Source organism: Scyliorhinus torazame, chromosome 2, assembly GCF_047496885.1.
Source record: "Scyliorhinus torazame isolate Kashiwa2021f chromosome 2, sScyTor2.1, whole genome shotgun sequence".
Taxonomy (NCBI): Eukaryota; Metazoa; Chordata; class Chondrichthyes; order Carcharhiniformes; family Scyliorhinidae; genus Scyliorhinus; species Scyliorhinus torazame.
Genome location: NC_092708.1, coordinates 216,929,541 through 216,950,136, shown reverse-complemented (window position 1 = coordinate 216,950,136; position 20,596 = coordinate 216,929,541). Strand labels below are relative to the sequence as shown.

At 44.7% G+C, this 20,596-nt stretch overlaps 1 protein-coding gene across 3 annotated transcripts in view; it reads right to left on the bottom strand.

The window, feature by feature from the left end:
• Positions 1 to 267: 267 nt before the first annotated feature.
• Positions 268 to 20,596, bottom strand: part of LOC140395708 (transmembrane protein 41A-like) — a 98,864-nt gene continuing 78,535 nt past the window's right edge. For all 3 annotated transcript variants that reach the window (XM_072483832.1, XM_072483813.1, XM_072483823.1), the window contains exons 4-5: positions 7,101 to 7,239; positions 268 to 5,389 (exon numbers count right to left, since the gene is read on the bottom strand). In XM_072483832.1, the coding sequence (XP_072339933.1) occupies positions 5,166 to 5,389; positions 7,101 to 7,239 (363 nt within the window). In that variant the 3' untranslated portion in view covers positions 268 to 5,165. The remainder of the gene's footprint in view (positions 5,390 to 7,100; positions 7,240 to 20,596) is intronic.

Sequence of the window (20,596 nt, the reverse complement as noted above, 5' to 3'; positions counted from 1 at the left end):
ACCAAAGTGGGGCCTTGCCTGCTCTTCATCTTAGAAGCAGCCCGACTGCACCTGTAACTCTACCCCCACTTCAAACATTGATCATTTTAACAGCTCAGGGTTTTGTAGTCCTTTGAACACAATGTTGTGCTGTGTCTCATCAACAGTGTAACTGACCTTAGCTAGAATTAGGCTGCCAGTTATTTGGCAAGCTTGCTTTATACACAAATATCACATGCCATCACCATTACTAACTCAGGCTCAAAGATTGCAGGTGGACAACAAAGGTATACTTAAATACTTTATTGAGGATTTCAAATTCTGCTTCATTTGTTTAAACAAGTCACATATGAAATTTAAAACCACAGAAGAGTTCCACTTACAGTGGATAAAATACTGAAACATGCAAATGTAAACAATCCTTTGGTAAAGTCAAACTCTGTTTGATACTGGGGGGAAAGTGTAAACAAGCTTCAATCATTCCCCACAGCCATACATTTAGTCTCAATGGAAAACACATTCACAATATATGCAAGTGTCGATTTTTCTGTGTATAAAACTTAAACAACAGCTGTCCATGGTTATAAATCCCAGAAGATCACGGCGTCGAGGACAAATTTTCGATCCCAGCACCCTGTCCGTATGGAGTTTGCACATTCTCCCCGTGTCTGTGTGGGTCTCATCCCCACAACCCAAAGATGTGCATGGTAGATGGATTGGCCGAACTAAATTGCCCCTTAATTGAAAAACATTTTAAAAAACAAATCCCAGAGGAATCCACTTATAAAACCCAATTACACCTTAATATGGTATACAAACATCCCCATCCTATGCACATATACGGTGATTATACTCCAGTGACCAATCTTTCGAAGATGGCAGCATCTTGTTTTCACTGCCAGGCTGTCCCAGCCAGGAGCAAGCTGTGCAGGTCTGTATATACAAGTTCAATTTTACTCCTAGGCCTTCCATGTTAAATATGATGAGCACACAAAATATTTAATGAAGTTTCAAAGTAAGGTTATACAAAAAGTATCCAATATACATCACTTAAGCACTGTTTAAACATGGTCTGAATTTACATTAGACTGATTGGTGCACAGTTGAAGAGTGAAACTGCCCTGCCACTGGAGTGGTGGTTAAGCAGGAAGGAATATGAAATATTGGATGGGATAAACATACCAAGAAGAAAATTAAATAATTACAGGCCAGTCCGCCTAACCTCTGGTGAACATATTATTGAAATGAATTCTGAAGGACAGTATTAAGCATTTAGAAAAGCACTGATTCATCTAGGATAGTCAGCATGGCTTTGGGTCATGTCTAGTTAATTTGATTGAGTGTTCTGAGGTAACAAGGAGGGTAGCATGTTTGACGTGGATCTTGGCTTTTGACAAGGTCCCACATGGCAGACTAGCCAGAATAGTAAAAGCCCAAAGGAAAGTGGCAAGTTGGGTCCAAATTGGCTCAGTGGTAGGAAGCAAAGGGCAATGACCAATGGGAGTTTTGGTGAACAGACACCGTTTCCAATGAGCTTCTGCAGTGCTCAGAACTCAGCCCTTGTTATAATGTGGTATAAATTAATGATTTATGTAATTATGTAATTAAGAGGTTTGCAAATTATACAGATGTGAGATTATTGGTGAGGAAGGAAGTTGAAGGCTGCAGGATGGTATCAATGAACTGATTTCCTCAGGAAGTAAGCAGCAAAGTGGTAAATTAAACGGAGTCCAGAGAAGTGTGGGGAACAGAAGGAGAGGAAGTGAATCTCGACAGAATGTTGATGGTAAGACAGGTAACACAAGGTGGTTAAAGGCATGCAAGATATTTTATTTAAAAAGCACAGAATACAAGAGCAGTGGGATTATTAAATTGTATAAAAAGACTGGACAGACCACAGCTAGGGCACTTTCTATAGTTCTGATCACTGCAATGCAGAATGTGTTTGCAGTAGAGGGTATTAAAGAGATTTAGGAAGGTGCTAGGAATTGAAAATTGTTTTTTAAAATAAATGTAGAGTACTCCATTTGTTTTCCAATTAAGGGGCAATTTAGCATGGCCAATTCACCTACTGCACATCTTTTTGGGCTGTGGGGAGTGACACCCATGCAGACATGGGGAGACTGTGCAAACTCCACACGGACAGTGACCCAGTGCCGGGATCAAACCTGGGTCCTCGGCATTGTGAGGCAGCAGTGCTAGCCACTGTGCCGCCCTGGAATTGAGAATTTTAGCTATGAGCAAAGGCTGGATTGTTTTCTTTGAAATAGAAAAAGCCGAAGAGATGTAACTGAGGTTCATACTTTGTAGGTCCTATACAGAGTGGATGGGAAGGACCTATGTGTTAGCAGAGAGGTAAATAACCAGAAAACAGATTTAAAGCAATTGGTAAAAAGATTAGATGGGAATTGAGAATTTTTTCACACAAATGAGTGCTTGGGACCTGGAACTCACTGCCTCAAGGGTGGTGGAGAAAGAAAGGAATAAAATCTCACATTTAAATAGTGCATTTCACTGGGCATCTCAATAAGCGCTTCACAGTCAATTAGGTACTTTTGAAGTATCATGTTGTAATGTAGGAAATTATCTTCTACAATGCAAGTACCTCCTTCTCCTTGACCTTTGCCCCCAAGAAAAGCAACAGCAAATTTATGGGAATATCATTAATTGCAAATCACACACTATCCAGGGTTGAAGGACCGGTATGTCATTAAGACACAACTGTAGAATTTGCAATCTGATTAATAATTATAACCTAACCCCCCAGCAGGAATTGATGGAATCAACTCAACTTCCTGTTTTACACCATGCCGGATTTTCCACTGTAGTTACTGGGAAGTAAAATCAAATAATCTAATTAGACTGGTCGTTTACACAGAGCTGGTTAGGTTAAACCTATTTTTCCCACTACACCCCCATTGTGGGAGCAGCTTCATCATAAGGAGTGCAGTGGCTCAAGAGAAGGCCAACCACTATTCTACTCGAGCATTTAGTGATAGAAGATAGCTATTTGCCAGTGTTACACACATCCTACCATCAAAAATATAACAAACCCCCAACATCATAACATGCAGTTAGTTTTGCGGATTCACAGCATATCAGACAAGTTTAAATATTAAAAATACTCCTTGAATTCTACCTATGGAAATCAACAAATTTTGAACTTTTAAGAACTTCCAAAGAAAGATTAAGACTGGTATTAAAGATTGATTGATCAAATAAACATATTCAACAACTATAGAGTAGGTCCAAGGAAAATAGTGAAGGACGGATCCTGGGAGCTCTCCAATAGGCAGTGCTCATGCAGTAACCCTGCACCTGTAAGATTTTTAATTAGGAGTGAAAGTGAGTGAAGTTGGCATGTCTGATAAGAGGTAGCAGGCTTGTGGACACCAAGGATAGGAATGGCAAGTCAGGCACCACAATGTCCTGGATACATATTGTTACTAATTTGCAGCATGGTTCACAGGTACAACAGCACAAGGATCAAATTCAATAAGACTGCAAAATTCAAACAGGTGACTTCTGTATCAACTTAAAGATCAGCAAGTGCTTTTCAAAGTTTCTTGTAATGCACAGAGCTGCACTTACACCCACCACTCTCTACCCAGCCCCGGCTACATTACGTTTCCTGCTTTCTCACACCTATTATCAGATGCTGGCATCTCACCAAACTCTTCCCTGGATATGTTTTGACAAAATATATTTTATTTTAAAATAAAAAGTTATTTTAAAAAGTACATTAACAGCTGGTCAGATGATTAATATCTGAACTACATGGGCTCAGGTAGCACACTCACCAATGTTGAGGTTAGTGCCTCAAAGCTTACTCCTGTTCACATATATTTCTACCTTTCCCAAACAGCTTGTTGATTTGAGACTCCCTGACACTCAACCTGGATTGTGAAACCACAATTTACTATTAAAAGCCTTTTGAATGAGGGGGGAAAAATATCCTTTTTTTTTTTTTTTTACAGGCTTCATTTGCTCCAAGGTGCAACATTTGAGATCCCTTAAGTCTCATGCTAGCTTTTCACAATACCATGAATAATTTGAGGTTGTCTTGAGACACTGGGAACCAGAGTACGGTGTTTGTTGCTAATATGGTCGCACACAGTAGCCCATGAAACAAGCCCTGATGCGACCTCTGAGATAACAGCAGGATAGGCACTCAACCAGGCAGCACTGTAATCCACACAAAATGCCTGCCTGCATTCCTTGCAGTGCAAGTGATCTTCCACAACATGAGCCAGTTCAGTGTACAATGACTGCCCTGCTGATCTGATAACAGAAACAGAGGCTGGAGGTTGGTCTTGCGAATACGCAGCATGGCTGCAAATTGCAGCGAAGGCAACTTGAACTTCAAGGAAAATCTGGCACCACAAGGAGCTCAGCTTTTTCACCGCAGGCAATACAATGGCCAAGCCAGAGGAAAATAAATTGCAACAAGCAGCAGCTATTTATCTCAGGTCTCTGGGGCATTTGGCACTATTGCAATCTCCCAACATCAGAGAAGGCTGGAAAAGCTGGACAGAAAAAGAATAGTGCCTCGCATGACCTCAGGGCATTCTAAAGTGCTTTACAGCCAATGAAATACTTCTGATGTGAAGTCACTGTTGTAATATCAGAAAGGCAAAAGACAGAACAATTATAGAGTGGCCTGTTAGCCTGGGAACCCTTTAGCGTCTGCAGTCTAAATGTGCTGTTCGCTCCCCTGGGAGGACAGGTCATATCTTTTATAATTTGCACCAAGACCGACCTGCATAATTTGGGTCTTGAATAAGCAACATCCATGATTCTGACAAGCTGAGAACTTACTAGGTTTAAACGGAAATAAATATCAATCTTGCCTCTGCATTCACTGCCACAATAGAGCTTATTTTAATTACCCGTAAAGCAAGATAACAACCCACTCAGAAGGGACTGCCACTTAATAACCAAGCATCTGATGTAATTTAGGAGTGCAGCATTAACAAGTGGGCACCTACCAGCTTACACTCAGCTAGGTGGATTTAACCTGAATTGTTTGTTTGTAGGCGGTACTTTGGAGATTGTGGCACAGTTAAGATTCTACTGAACAAGCGTCTGTGATACAAATAAAATTACAGATTTTAGAAAGATTGTTTCTTCAGGTTAAGAACATTTCATACAATAATAAAACTACAAATCACAGAGATCAGTATGGGTCATCTTGCTTTCCGATCGTTGTCTAAATGTCCATTTTTGACCTTCCCACCCAACTGCAGGTGTTGGTGACTGTAATGCTTGATGAGAGTTCCTGGGACAAGTGCCACGATGGCAACGGCCAGCAGTTTCAGGAGGATGGACCATGAAAACAGGTTATCCAGTGACGAGATCTCAGACAGGATGCAGCCAGTCTGGACGCAGATAAAATTATAGGGGAGAAGACCTAAAAAAGGAAAGAAACTATTTAGAGCTCAAAAAATATTCAAAAATGTTTTCTCCCTGTCCGAAAGAATGGTATATTTCTGAGCTACAGCTGCAGATACCAGAACCCTCTCAGGTACCCTGCAAACGTGAACAAGTGAGGCTGTAGACTCGGACACAAAGACGAGGAGCACAGATTCAAACTTGAACCTTTCCTCATCCAATGCACACAAAGGTGAGTGGAAAGAAATCAGGAGCAAGAATCATGAATGCAGAGCCTCCTCGGTCTGATTAAGCATCCACAAGACAGGCGCAGAATGGGTTAGATAAAGTGAAGTTCTTACATAAAGCTGCCTTATCCTAATACGTGCTGGCCAACAGGAGTGTTTCAAGTACAAAATGAACTTCATAAATCTGGTTTGCAGGAGAAAATGAACACTTTAAAAAAAAAAAGGTTATATGCATGGATCTGGGAAAAGCTGATAAGGACTTTTTGGTTCTACAGTATCCGAGGTGGGGGAAGTAGACCTTCTCCTTGAACCATCACAGAAGAGAATTTCAAGATATTCCAAGGATAATGCATGAACAGTAATATATTTTCAGATCAAGGTGGTGTGCAATTTGGAGTGGAATTCAAAAGTGATAACAATCCCCTGTAATCTATTATTGTATTTGTTGGTGACAGAGAGAAATGCTGCTTAAGTAAGCTATGCGAGTTGCTGTTTGGGATTATCTGCTGGCAAATGTGAAAGAGGCAAAAGTATTTGGGAAGTTCAAAATGCAGTTCAACTACATAATTGGAGGGGTAAGGTAACAGAAAGATGGGTGACAATGGAGAGGAGGTAATAGAGGGAAGGTTTTGGTGGGGATTATGGTGATTTGATGTATAGGCTTTGGTGGGAGGGGAAGAGGATTAGATGGATGGGCTTTGATATTCTGAATGACCTTTTCTCAATGTGAAAACATAAATAATTTTACTTAGCATAGATATTATTATAATAATAATCTTTACTAGTATCACAAGTAGGCTTACATTAACACTGCAATGAAGTTACTGTGAAAAATCCCTAGTCGCCACACTCTAGCACCTGTTCGGGTACACAGAGGGAGAATGGAGAATGTCCAATTCACCTAACAAGCAGGCCTTTCGGGACTTGTGTGAGGAAACTGGAGCACCAAGAGGAAACCCACAAAGACACGGGGCGAATGTGCAGACTCCGCATTGACAGTGAACAAAGCAGGGAATCGAAACTGGACCCTGGCGGTGAAGCAACAGTGCTAACCACTGTGCTACCATGCCGCCAATAATATCGGCATACATGTTGACATTTGAAACCTCAAAAATAAATCCCCTCCCTCCCCCCAAAAAATGGGGGTCGACCTTTCTGTTGAGTATAAAAGTGAACCTGGGTATAGGCGGTTACCATTTTAAAATGCCATGAGCATCTGACACAAAGATTGGTCGTGTCTCAAACTCCAGCGAATCTATGCAACTGCATAGTCTGCTTGATCCTTTGCACCAAGTTACTACAAGGTACCAGTAAGTAAAACATGCATTAGTGGGGTGAAAATTTGAGGCTGACTGCTAGGGTGAATGTGGCACGGTGCGGCTGAAAAGTGAGGGTCGACTTATATGCAGCGTTTATGCAAAAATATTAGGTTTGGGGATGGAAAAATGTGGTCATCTTGTAAACCGGGTCAACAACTGATTTACAGCAGGAATCATAGCTTACCAATAACAATGGAGAAGAAGAACTGGGTGAGAGGAACTTCAAGGATAGGAGAAGTGATGTTCAGGAACCAGTTTGGAGTCATGGGAAAAAACCTGAGGAACAAGAGGAAGAAGAAGAGACTGTTCCTGTTCTCCTGCACCTGTAAATATAAAATCAGGAACAAGATACAATTAAGGCTTCAACTTGTCAAATAAAACCATCACATCCAAATTAAGTCAATATTAATGTCGGAATCAACGGTTCTCATTCTGCGCAGAGCACCTAACCTTTGGAATAGATTTAAAGTGAATACTGATAGAAAACTGACATTTGATAACAAACGAGATGATTAACCTCTATTAATCTCACGCTGTGCAATCAATTCATTCTACCGGACTCCAAAAAAAAAAAAAAACCATTGCAAGATCATTTGCTACATAGGAGCTTCTGCGACATCGGTCTGGGAGAATTTGCAAACCTTTGCCTTTGACTGTTCGGACTGCTCCATTTGTCTCTGTCTAGGCGGAGGAGAGTTCCTGGAACTCGTGACAAGCAAAGGTTGGCATTGTCTTGCTAACAGGTGTCAAGTTTTTCCTGGAGTGCACACAATAAAAAAAAAAAGGGGACTTGCATGTGGAGGCAGGACAAATAGTGGAGGTAAAAAGAAAGATGCTGCCTAGACAGAGATGAGGAGGTAGTAACTGGGGTGCACCAAACTAATTTACAAGCAAGAAGGAGGTGGTGTTAGAAAGGTAATCTTAACATAAAATTGTTTAAGGTACCAAGACCAGATGAGATGCATCCAAGTGTATTGAGTGGAAGTGATAATCTTCCAGTCTTCCTTAGACACGAGGGTGGTGCCAAAGGACTGGAGAACGAGAATGTTCAAAAAAAGGGTGCAAGGTTATAGCTGCCAACTACAGGCCGGTCAGTTTGACTTCAGTGATAGGGAAACTTTTAAAACTACAGTTCAGGACAAAATCAAAAGTCACTGAGGCAAGTGTAGGATAATTAAGAAAGTCATGTTTAACTAACTTGGAGTTTATGGAGGATGTAATAGAGAAGGTTGATAAGGGCAATGTTGTTGATGTGATTTATATGGATTTTCAAAAATTCTAGCTCATGGAATCAAAGGAAAACGAGGTACTTGGATCAGAAATGAGCTAAGTGACAGGAAACAGAATAGTGATTAATGGCTATTTTTCAGATTGGAGGAAGGTTTGTGGTGGAGCTCCCCAGTGGTCAGAGTTGGGACCCTTGCCCTTCCTGATATATATTGAGCCTGTGGTGTTCCAAGGCATGATTTCAAAATTTAAAGATGATAAAGATTGGAAACGTCAGATGAGGATAGTCTTGAACTTCAAAAGGGCATAGAAATGTGGTGGATTGGGCAGACAAGTGGTGGTTGTAATTCAATGCAGAGAAGTGCAAGGTGATTCATTTTCGCAGGAAGAACATGGAGGCACAGTATAAAATAAAGGGAGAAACTCTAAAGGAGATGCAGGAACAAAGAGACCTTGGTGTACACGTACACAAGTCATTGAAGATGCAGGGCATGTTGAGAGAGCAGTTAATAAAGCATATAGTCGACTTCCGGTGGCAGCCATGGAGTGAGTGGGCGCTTATTTGGTAGCTCTCACTTGTGGTGGACGTTTGGGACCTTTTCCCCCCCGACTTATGGGGGATTTGATTGGTAAAATAGGAGACTGGTGAGGTAGAGAAGAATCCCCCACCAGTTTATGGATTCGTGGACCAGAAGTGGTCTGAAAAGGAGAGATCGTTGGGGGCAAAGAAGGGAGTGGAGTCTGCAGCACAGGAAAACATGATGGAGGCTCAGGGACTGGGATTGTCGGCCCAGTGGTCAATGGAGCAGCTGGTGGAATTCCTTCAGGAGAGCTTTGCTAAGCAAAGACAAAAGTTCCTGGACCCAATTAAGATTGGGATTAACCAGGTGGAGCAAAGATTGGAAGCCCAGGGCCAGGCGATCCAGAAGGTGGCTGAGCACGAGGATCAGCTAACCGCGATGGCGGCGGAGTTGGGGCTGATGAGGGACCTCCAGAAAAGGCTACAAGAGAAAGTGGAGGATCTGGAGAACAGGTCGCGCAGGCAGAACTTGAGGATCATTGGCCTCCCGGACCCGGGGCAGCGAGAGATCGGACATATGTGGCGCGTTATGTTTGAGAAGCTGCTGGGGGAAGGTGCGTTTACTCAACCCTTGGAGGTAGCAGCACGGTAGCACAGTGGTTAGCACTATGGCTTCACAGCGCCAGGAGCCCAGGTTCAACTCCCGACTTGGGTCACGGTCTGTGCGGAGTCTGCACGTTCTCTCCGTGTCCATGTGGGTTTCTTCCGGGTGCTCCGGTTTCCTTCCACAAGTCCCAAAAGACGTGCTATTAGGTAATTTGGACATTCTGAATTCACCCTCTTGTGTACCCCAACAGGCGCTGAGATATGGCGACTAGGGACTTTTCACAGTAACCTCATTGCAGTGTTAATGTAAGCCTACTTGTGACAATTAAGATTATTATTATTAAAACTAGGGGGGTTGCGATCTTGATCAATAAGCGGCTGTCATTTGAGGTAGGGAATATAGTGGCGACTCAGAGGGTAGGTATGTTATGGTGAGTGGGAAGCTCGAGGGGATTCTGGGACAACGCAGAGTTCATGAGGCGGGTGTTGGGGAAGATTCCAGAACTTTAATGCGGTCATTGATCCAAGGTTGGATTGGTCGAGTTCAAAGACAGGGAGAGTGCCAGCTGCAGCGAAGGAGCTAAAAGGTTTTATGGAGCAGATGGGGTGGGTAGATCCCTGGAGGTTTGGACGGCCAAGAGTGAAGGAGTTTTCTTTTTTCTCCCATGTTCACAAAGTGTACTCCCGGATTTTTGTTTTGAACAGGGCTTTGCTGGCGGGAGTGGTGGGTGCTGAGTATTCGGTGATTGTTATGTCGGACCATGTCCCACACTGGGTGGATCTACGGGTGAGCAAGGAGGGGGGGGGGGGGGGGGGGTCAACGCCTGCATGGAGATTGGATGTAGGACTGTTAGCGGATGAGGGGGTGTGCGGGCAGGCGAGGGAGGCTATCCAAAATTATTTGGAGATAAATGACACGAGGGAAGTTTCTGCAGCAACGGTATTGGAAGCGCTGAAGGCAGTGGTTAGGGGGGGGAGCTCATTTCGATACAGGCTCATAGGGAGAAGGTGGAGCGGGCAGAGATGGATAGGCTGGCCAGGGAGATAGGAAGAGTGAAGGAGAGGGGGGAAACATGGTCTTGGACCCAGCAGGGGTGAACGGGGTATTCAAGGGGTTTTACAGTTGGTTGTACGAGTTCCCCCAGCTGGGGTGGAGGGGATGAGGCTGTTTTTGGAAGGGTTGAAGTTTCCGAAGGGGGAGGAAGGGTTGGTGGAGGGGTTGGGAGCCCCAATCGGGATTGTAGAAGTAGTAGAGGGATTGGAGGCCGTGCAGTCGGGTAAGGCCCCCGGGCTGGATGGCTACCCAGTGGAATTTTACAAGACGTTTTCTGGGATGGTGGGCCCACTGCTGGTGAGGGCATTTAATGAGGCAAGGGAGAGGGGTGTTCTTCCCCCCAACAATGTCACAGGCTTCAATCTCATTGTTCCTGAAGCGGGAGAAGGATTCAGAGCAATGTAGGTCATAGACCAATCTCCCGACTAAAATGTTGATGCCAAAATTGCTGGCCAAAATTCTGGCCTCGAGTGTAGAGGATTGTGTTCCGGGGATAGGGGAAGACCAGGCGGAGTTTGTCAAAGACAGGCAGCTAACGGCCAATGTCAGAAGGCTGCTGAATGTAATCATGATGCCCTCTAAGGGGGGATAGATTGAAGCAGTTGAAACTGTTTTCCTTGAAGAAAAGACTAGGAGGCTTGATAAAGATTAAGATCGCGAGGGGTATGGATAGGGTAAATAGTGAGAAACAGTCCCCACTGAAGAAAGCATCAAAAACTAGAGGGCACAGATTCAAAATAATTGCCAAAAGGAATAAAAATGATGCGAGGAAAAATGGTTGGGAGTTTAGAACAAACTTTGAGAGAGGGTAGAGGAGTCAGGTCCGATCGAGGTATCCAAAAGGTCATCTGAAAAGAAAGAATATACAAAGCTACGTGGACACAGTGGGAGTGGGACAGGGAAGAATGCACCTTCAGAGAGGCCGTGCAGCTCAGTGGGCCGAATGGCCACCTTCTGCACTTTAAAGATTCTGAGTCAGTGAAAAGGCCACAATGAATTTGAAACATTCCGCTCCGTAGGTTCCCCACACTTCCCTGCGCCAGTCCTCCATTTCTTCGAAGTCCAAGTATTTGTTGCTGCCCAGAAATCAACAATAATGTTGTGACCGATATCAGAAGTTCAATGCCTGCTTGAATCAGTTGGAAAAAGGAATCTGAGAATTCACGGTTTTAAAAAGACAAACTGGCACGGCCAAAGCAGTATTAAGAATTGCCTTTCCCTTTGAACTGCCCCAACACAAGCAGCAAGTGATAGGCAGAATTAAGCGATCCCACAGCCAACGGATGAGATTGAAGCTCTGCAGTCCTGCCACATCCAGCCATAAATGGTAATTGACAATTAAACAACGCAATGGAGGCAGCTCCACAAATATTCCCATCCTCAATGATGGAGGAGCCCAGTACATCTGTTCAAAAGAGAAGGCTGAAGTATTCGCAACAATTGGGGTTCCACCAGGCTCACTCAGCCCTTGAACTCATTACAGCCTTTGTTCAAATATGGACGAAAGAGCTGAACTTCAGGCATGAGGGGAGAGTGACTGCCCTTGACATCAAGGCAGCTTTTGATCGTGTATGCCCTTTAACAGCCCTAGCTAAACTGGAGTCAATGGGACTCCGGGGAGAGGGTCTGCTGGTAGGAGTCATACCTGACACAAAGGAAGATGGTTGTTGTGGTTGTAGGTCAATCATCTCAGCTCCAGGACATCACTGCAGGAGTTCCTCAGGGTAGTGTCCTAGGCCCAACCATCTTCAGCTGCTTCATCAATGGCCTGCCTTCCATCATAAGGTCAGAAGTAGGGACATTCGCAGATGACTACACAATGTTCAGCACCATTCGTGACTCCTCTGATTCTGAAGCAGTCCATGTCCAAATGCCGCAAGACCGGGCAGCATGGTAGCAGTGGTAAGCACTGATGCTTCACAGCATCAGGGTCCCAGGTTAGATTCCCGGCTTGGGTCACTGACTGCACGTTCTCCCGATGTCTGTGTGGATTTCCTCCGGGTGCTCTGGTTTCTTCCCACAAGTCCCGAAAGATGTGCCGTTAGGTGAATTAGACATTCTGAATTCTCCCTCCGTGTACCCAAACAGACGCCAGAGTGTGGCGACTAGGGGATTTTCACAGTAACTTCATTGCAGTGTTAATGTAAGCCTACTTGTGACAATAAATAATGAAGATTATTATTAGCTGGACAATATCCAGATTTGCACTAACAAGCAGCAAGTAACATTCGCGCCACACAAGTGCCAGGCAATGCCATCTCCTACAAGAGAGGATCTAACCACTGCCCCATGACATTCAGTGGCATTACCATTGCTGAAGACCCCACTCAACATCCTGGGAGGTACAATTGATCAGAAATTGGACTGGACTAGCCATATTAATATTGTGGTTACCAGAGTAGGTCAAAGGCTACGAATCCTGAGGCGAGTAACTCACCTGAGTCCCTAAAGCATGTCCACCATTTACAAGGCACAAGTCAAAGAGTGTAATGGAATGTTCTCCACTTGCCTGGACGAGTGCAGCTCCATCAACACTCCTGAAGCTCAACACCATCCAGGACAAAGCAGCCCGCAGGATTGTTATCCCTTCCACAACATTCAATCACTCCAACATCAATGAACAGTGGCAGCCGTGTATACCATCTGCAAGATGCACTACAGGAATCATGAAGGTTCCTTAGGCAGCACCTTCCAAACCCACGACCACTACCATCTAGGACAAGAGCAGCAGATACCTGGGAACCCCACCACCTGGAGGCTCCCCTCCAAGTCATTCACCATCCTAACTTGGAAATATATCGCTGTTCCTTCACTGTCACTGGGGCAACATCCTGGAACTCCCTCCCTAACAGCATAGTGGATGTACCTACACCGGAAGGACTGCAGTAGTTCAAGAAGGCAACTCATCACCACCTTCTGAAGGGCAACTAGGGATGGGCAAAAAATGCTTGCCTAACCACAAATGTCCAAACGGAGTATCTCCGACATAGTACTGAAAAAGGAAGTCCAGAAGCTGACGAATTTGGGGCAGGACCAAAACATATGCGTATGGTCAGCTGGGGCAAGCGAACAGCGATCACAGCTACCTGTGGATGTGTCCGCGGACATCTTCAGCCTCTCCCTACTCCATTCTGAGGTTCCCACCTGCTTCAAGACCACCATCATACCTGTGCCAAAGAAGAACCAGGCAACGTGCCTCAATGACTACCATCCGGTAGCCCTGACATCGATCGCAATGAAGTGCTTTGAGAGTTTGGTCATGAGATACATCAACCCCATACTCCCAGAATGCCTTGATCCACTGCAATACGCATACCGCCACAACCAGTCCACAGCAGACGCCATCTCCCTGGCCCTACACTCATCCCTAGAATATCTCAACAACAAGGACTCCTACGTCAGACTCCTATTCATTGACTACAGCTCTGCCTTCAACACCATAATCCCAGCCGAGCTCATATCAAAGCTCCAAAATGTCCAGGACTGGGCTCCTCCCTTTGCAGCTGGATCCTCGACTTCCTGACCCATAGACCACAATCATAGAGCACCCTACTTAAATCCACGCCTCCACCCTTCCCCATAACCCAGTAACCCCACCTAACCTTTTGGACACTAAGGGGCAACTTAGCATGGCCAATCCACCTAACCTGCACATCTTTGGACTGTGGGAGGAAACCAGAGCACCCGGACAGATATCTACAGGTTCGGAACTTTGATCGGAAGAAGCTTTCTACATTTCCTCGGTTGCTGCCCCTCCCCTCTCTTATAGATAAGGTGGTGATTATGGATGAGATAGGGCAAGGAAAGATCGCTGATATTTCTGGGCAGTTGATGGAGAGGGGGAGGGCTTCACTGGAGGAGATGAAGAGAAAGGATAAACAACAACACCTCCTCCACAATAGTCCTCAATACCGGGGCCCCGCAATGCTGCGTACTTAGCCCCTTACTATACTCCCTGTACACACATGCGACTGTGTGGTAAAATTTGGTTCCAACTCCATCTACAAGTTTACTGATGACACAACCTTAGTGAGTGGATCTCGAACAACGATGAGTCAGAGTACAGGAGGGAGATAGAGAATCTAGTGGAGTGGTGTAACAACAACAATCTCTCACTCAATGTCAGCAAAACTAAAGAGCTGGTTATTGACTTTAGGAAGGAAAGTACTGTACACACCCCTGTCTGCATCAACGGGGCCAGAGGTGGAGATGGTTGACAGCTTCAAATTCCTAAGTGTGCACATCAGTAATAATCTGTACTGGGCCACCCACGTCGACGCTCTGACTAAGAAAGCGCAACAGCGCCTATACATCCTCAGGAAACTAGGAAATTCAGCATGTCCACATTAACTCTCACCAATTTATACAGATGCAGCACAGAAAGCATCCCATCAGGCTGCATCACAGCTTGGTTTGGCATCTGCTCAGCCCAAGACTGTAAGAAACTAGAGTTGTGAACACAGCCCAGTCCATCACGCGAACCCACCTCCCATCCATTGACTCCTTCTACATCTCCCGCTGCCTTGGGAAAGCGGGCAGCACAATCAAAGACTCCTCCCACCAGGTTATTCACTCTTCCAACTTCCATCGGGCAGGAGATACAAAAGTCTGAGAACACCCACTAACAGGTTCAAAAACAGCTTCTTCCTCGCTGTTACCAGACTCCTGAATGACTCTCTTATGGAGTGTACTGGTCTCTTCACACATCTTCTCGACTGAGTAGTTCTACACTCCGTATGCTCACCCGTTACTAGTGCCTATATATTTACATTCTGTATTTATGTATGTTTTTTTCATGTATGGAATGATCTGTCTGGACTGTACGCAGAACAATACTTTTCACTGTACCTCAGTACACGTGACAATAAAACAAATCCAAAACAAATTCAAATCAACATCTGGAAAAAACCCACTCATCCTCGCCTTTGTCAAGTGCGTTTTATGCAGCACCTTGAACTGAATTAAGTTCAATTGGGCACCTGAGGACGTGGAGTTGAATTTGTAAAGGGCCTCCCTCCAAACCTCGCTAGTATGTATAGGGTCCAACTCATTCACCCATTTCATCCTTACCCCAATAAGCGGGGAGGTATCAGACAAGCGAATATGGCCATATATGCCTGAAATAGATCCCGTGCCAGGCCAAGCCAAGGATAAAATACTATTCAGTGAGGAAGGTGGGGGCAGAGGAAAGGAAGGAAAAGCTGTACGAGAGAAATTGCAAACTTGAAAATAACGAAAAAGGGTAGCTGAAATTTGTTTGCTAATTCTGTAAAACTGGCAAACCTCTCCTCCACAAACAGGTCACCAAAATGCTCAATTCCCTTCACTTTCCACGATTTAAATGTTGGGTCCAATCCAAAAGGTGAAGTGGTGATTGTTACAAATAGAGGCCAGGGAAGACAGGGAAAGGAGTTCAAAATCCTGCTGAAGTGCTCTAGATTCTTACCTGCCCAAATAAAAGCAGATATAAATTTATTAACCTTAATAAAAAAGGATTTGTGCAGAGCAATCTTTTTTTTCCAATTAAGGGGCAGTTTAGCGTGACCAATCCACCTACACTGCACATCTTTTTGGGTTATGGGGCGAGACCAACGCAGACACAGGGAGAATGTGCAAACTCCACATGGACAGGAGGCCGGAATCACTGGGCCAATGTGCCGCCCTGAGAACATTCATTTTTACTGTTTGAATCCTACCCGCCAAAGCTAGAGGAAGGTTGTTCCAACCTCTGGAGATCCGTTTTAACATTATTGATCAGGTTCAATTTGTGACGTGTGGTCCAATTGTGCACTACCCTGACCCTCTTGCAACTTGCCTAAATGACTCGTCTCCCGAGGGCGAGACCGGAAAACATTCACTCTTGCCTAGATTTATAGCCAGAGAAGAAGCCGAAGGTATTAAGTGTCTTCATTATGCCGTCAATGGTCTGCAATATATAAAAGTAGGTCATCTGCATAAAGCGACACCCGATGTTCCTCCTTGTTTTGATTAATACCCCTCCATCGACTAGATGTTCTCAAGGCTTTAGAGAGCAGCTCTGTTGCCAGGGCAAATAAGAGTGGAGAAAGTGTGCAGCCCTGCCTAGTGCCCCTATTCAAGGGGAAGTAGTTTGAGTATAAGGTGTTTGTGGGAATGCTGGCTGTGGGGGTGTTATATACAAGCGAAGAGGCAAATTTATGGCCAAATGCAAATCTCCCAAGAATTAAATACATTTTTCCACTCCACCCTGTCAAATGCTTTCTCAGCGTCAAGCTAAACTATCACTTCAGGCTCGGGTGCAGGGGAGAGGAAAAGAATAACATTCAGAAGGCAAAGTATGTTGGCTAATAATTGTTGGCCATTACAAAATCAATTTGATCCTCCAAAATTATACTCGGACGGCAAGGCTCCAACCAGAGCGCCATAACCTTAGCAAGCAGCTTAACATCCGCGTTTAAAAGCAAGATGGGTCGGTATTAACCGCACTCAGTCGGGTCCATGTCCTTCTTAAGGAGCAAGGAAATAGAGGCTTGAATAAGGGTCGGAGGCAATGAACCCCTGGATAGGGAGTCATTAAACATACCTAAGAATAAAGGTGCAAGCTGTTCCGAGAATGTCTTAAAAAATTCATTTGGAAAGCCACATGAGCCAGGGGCCTTGACAGCCTGCATCAGGCCAATACTTTTCAAAACTCACCGGGGTGTAACGGGACATCCAACTCACTGCTCCTATCCACTTTGACAGCTGGGATGGCTGACTGTCCAGAAAATCAGACATGACCTACTTATCAGAGAAAGGGCTCCGATTTATACACGTTGCTGTTATAGGGCTTAAAAGCCGCATTGACCTGGAGAGGTTACCACCTGGATTAAGTATCTGGGGTATGTCACGGGAGCCGCTTGACGTTTGAGTGCCAGAAGATGACTGGCCTTCTCCCCATACTCGTAAAAAGTAACCCTTGAGCGCTGCAACTGAGGTACAGACTTTGAAAAAAAATTAATTTAGAGCACCAAATTATTTTTTTCCCCAATTATGGGGCAATTTTATGTGGCAAATCCACCTAGCCTGCAGATCTTTGGGTTGCTGGGGTGAGACCCACGAAAACACGGGAGAATGTGTGCGCAAACTCCACACAGACAGTGACCCAGGGCCAGGATCGACCCGGGTCCTTTGCGCCATGAGGCAGCAGTGCTAACTAACCACTGCGCCACCGTACCGCCCTAACTGACGTATAGACGTGTTAGTGGACAATAGTTCAAACAGTGTCTGCAACTTTTTGCTGCTCATGAATAGCTCTGGAATAGGACCGAGCGAGTGATCTACTTCTAAAATGGAGTCCGCAAGCCTCTGCTGCTCCAACCTCAGCACATATTGCTCTACAAGAGATAATTCCCCCCCCCCACCCAGGACTGCCTTAAGAGCCTCCCACATCGTGGAGATTGAGATTGATATTGAGACAGATCTATTTATTTGATGTAGTCATCAATAGAGTTGGACAGGCGCTCACAAAAGTTTTAAAATAAATTGGCTAGCAAAGTAGTATTCAATCACCAGGGTTTACGTTGGGTGGGGCGGGCTCCAGCACAGATCAACAAAGTGTGGGGCGTCAGAAATTGCAATTGCTGAGTACTCAGCCGCCACTACTGAAGAGAGGACAGCCCATGTAAAATGAAACAAAAATCAATGTGTGAACATGCATGGTGCACATGTGGGAAAAGGAAAAATCCCTGTCATTCGGGTGCAAAAAGCACCAAGAATCAACTCCCCCCACTTTAGGTTTAGGACAATCCAATTTAGGGTCTAAAACACAGTTCTGATCGTCTCCCAAAATAAACTGGTGTGAGTCGAGGTTGGGGAGGGAAGCTAACAGAGAGTTGATGAAATTCGTATCATCCCAGTGAAGGGCATAAACGTTGACCAGAATTACTGGGGTGATAAATAGAGAGCCACAAACAATAATATATCGACCATTTTATAGGGCCATTCAAACTCCTAACGCTCCAGGTAACCAGACAGATTAGAGGTCTCCCACCACCCTTCAAACCGGAGTCAGCCATTCCCAGAGAGAGGTATTAAAAAAGAGAAAAAGAGGCACAGCAAAGGTAGAGCAAAACTAGGGGCGGCACAGTGGTTAGCACTACTGCCTCAGTGCTGAGGATCAGGGTTCAATCCCGACCCCGGGTCACTGTCCATGTTGAGTTTGCACATTCTCCCCGTGTCTGTATGGGTCTCACCCCCACAACCCAAAGATGCACATGTAGGTGATTTGCCACACTAAATTGTCCCTCAATTGGAAAAAGAATTGGGTACTTTAAATTTATTTAAAAAAAGAGGAAGCAAAATGATCCACCCAAGGTGGCCACCGAGCCAAGTCAGATAACTCGACAAAGGGAGACCAGCAGACACCGTCAGCAAACTAACACTAAAGCCTACCCCACCAACACGATCACAGTTGAGTATAATTAAAATGAAATCATAATCACATCCAAAAGCAAATTAAACAGTGGCAAACAATAACTTACCCCAAGGCCTACAATTAACAAAACACAATTCTAAGCTCATTTTAAAAACTGCTGTTATGAGCTACAGAAAACCCTCTAATGCTAAATTAACACTCCTAGTTAGCAGGGAATCAAAACGTATTTATCTTACAACACCATGCTAGCGACTACAGGTCATGCCAGATGACAGTAGTGAAAAGATAAAGGGAACAATAGATTAATATAATAAATAACCAGCAGAATTCTTTCAAATATGACAAGAGTACTCCCAAACAAAGAACAAGAAAAGAAACAAAACACAAAGTGCCCATACACGGAGCCATAAAACAGATTAAACAGCGCACAAATTGTGCTTTTGACCAAAGGAGTCCGCATCTCCTGGAGAGTCAAAAAAGTGATTATTTTCTTGGAACATTACTCGAAGGCAAGCTGGATTGATAATCCCAAACTTGACCCCACTCTTGCACAGGTTGGATTTCACTCCCATTAAATGCGGTTCTTTTCTTAGCTAGGTCCACACTCATGGCCTGGTATAGCCGAACACATTATGACTCCCGGATCTGTTCTCCATATCATTCAACTTAGCTGTTAACGTTGTTAACGTCCACCACTGCAGCAAGGTCGGACTCCAGGGAGGTGATCCTGTCACTATGATCCAATAATGTGGCCTCTATGCTTAAATATAGAGCTTCTACGGTCTTACTAGTAGTTGCCAGAACAAAATGAATGGAGGCCAAGATCTCTTCAATTGATCTTTTAAGATCCACCAACACGTTTTGTCGGTATTTATCGAGCTTAATCGCCAAAGTTTTGGAGCGCGCTCCGGCTGTTAGTGGAGTGGTTGGAGAAGATGCTGACTCCGCCATCTTACCTTCAGTAGATCTCGAGGAGGCTTCAGACTAAGTCAACAAGTTTTGGACCAAATCATTTTGGCTCTGCCCCTTTGGATAGCTCCAAGACGAGAGAACTCTACCCAGGCAAATTCCAAGAGTTTCAAGAAGTTAAAGACCCGTGGCGCCAGGCGAAAAACAAAAGGGTAAAACAGCCCGTTTTCCAGCGGAAGCCACTTGCGCACATCTTTCCCTCATCACGCCACCAGAAGTCCTAAAGGTCCTGTATTGCCTGCATTGTTGCTCTGTCCTCATTTATATGACCAGAATTTTGCTCAGGGTATCGGTTGTTAGAAGTGTGGGGGAGATGGCCGCCATCTTGGCTGTAGCCGTCTCAGCAGTGGTATCTTTATCATTAATATTTTCCAGCCTGTATGTTTTAAATTCTTGGGCATATTTTTTAAAAACTTGTTCCTGGCGTGCTTAAATTAATTTTAGCTTAAAAAAAGATAAGGATCCGACGGAGTGTGGGTCGTATAGGCCCATATCACTTCTGAATGTGGATGCAAAAGTATTGGCGAAGGTACTGGCGGGTAGGCTGGAGGAGTGCCTCCCGAAGGTGATAGGTGAAGATCAGATGGGGTTCGTGAAAGGGAGGCACCTCTTTTCAAACATTAGAAGGGTATCGAACGTCGTTATGGCACCAGCAGAGGGGAAGGAAGCCGAGGTAGTTGTGGCATTGGACGCTGAGAAGGCATACGACCGGGTAGAATGGTGGTACTGGATGGCAGTTCTGGAGCGGTTTGGGATTGGACCAAGATTTGTGAATTGGGTAAAGCTACTATATAAGGAGCCGAGGGAGAGTGTCCGCACAAACAACATCAGCTAGAGATACTATTCTCTCCACCGAGGGACTAGGCAGGGATGTCCTACGTCCCCCCTGCTGTTTGCACTCGCGATTGA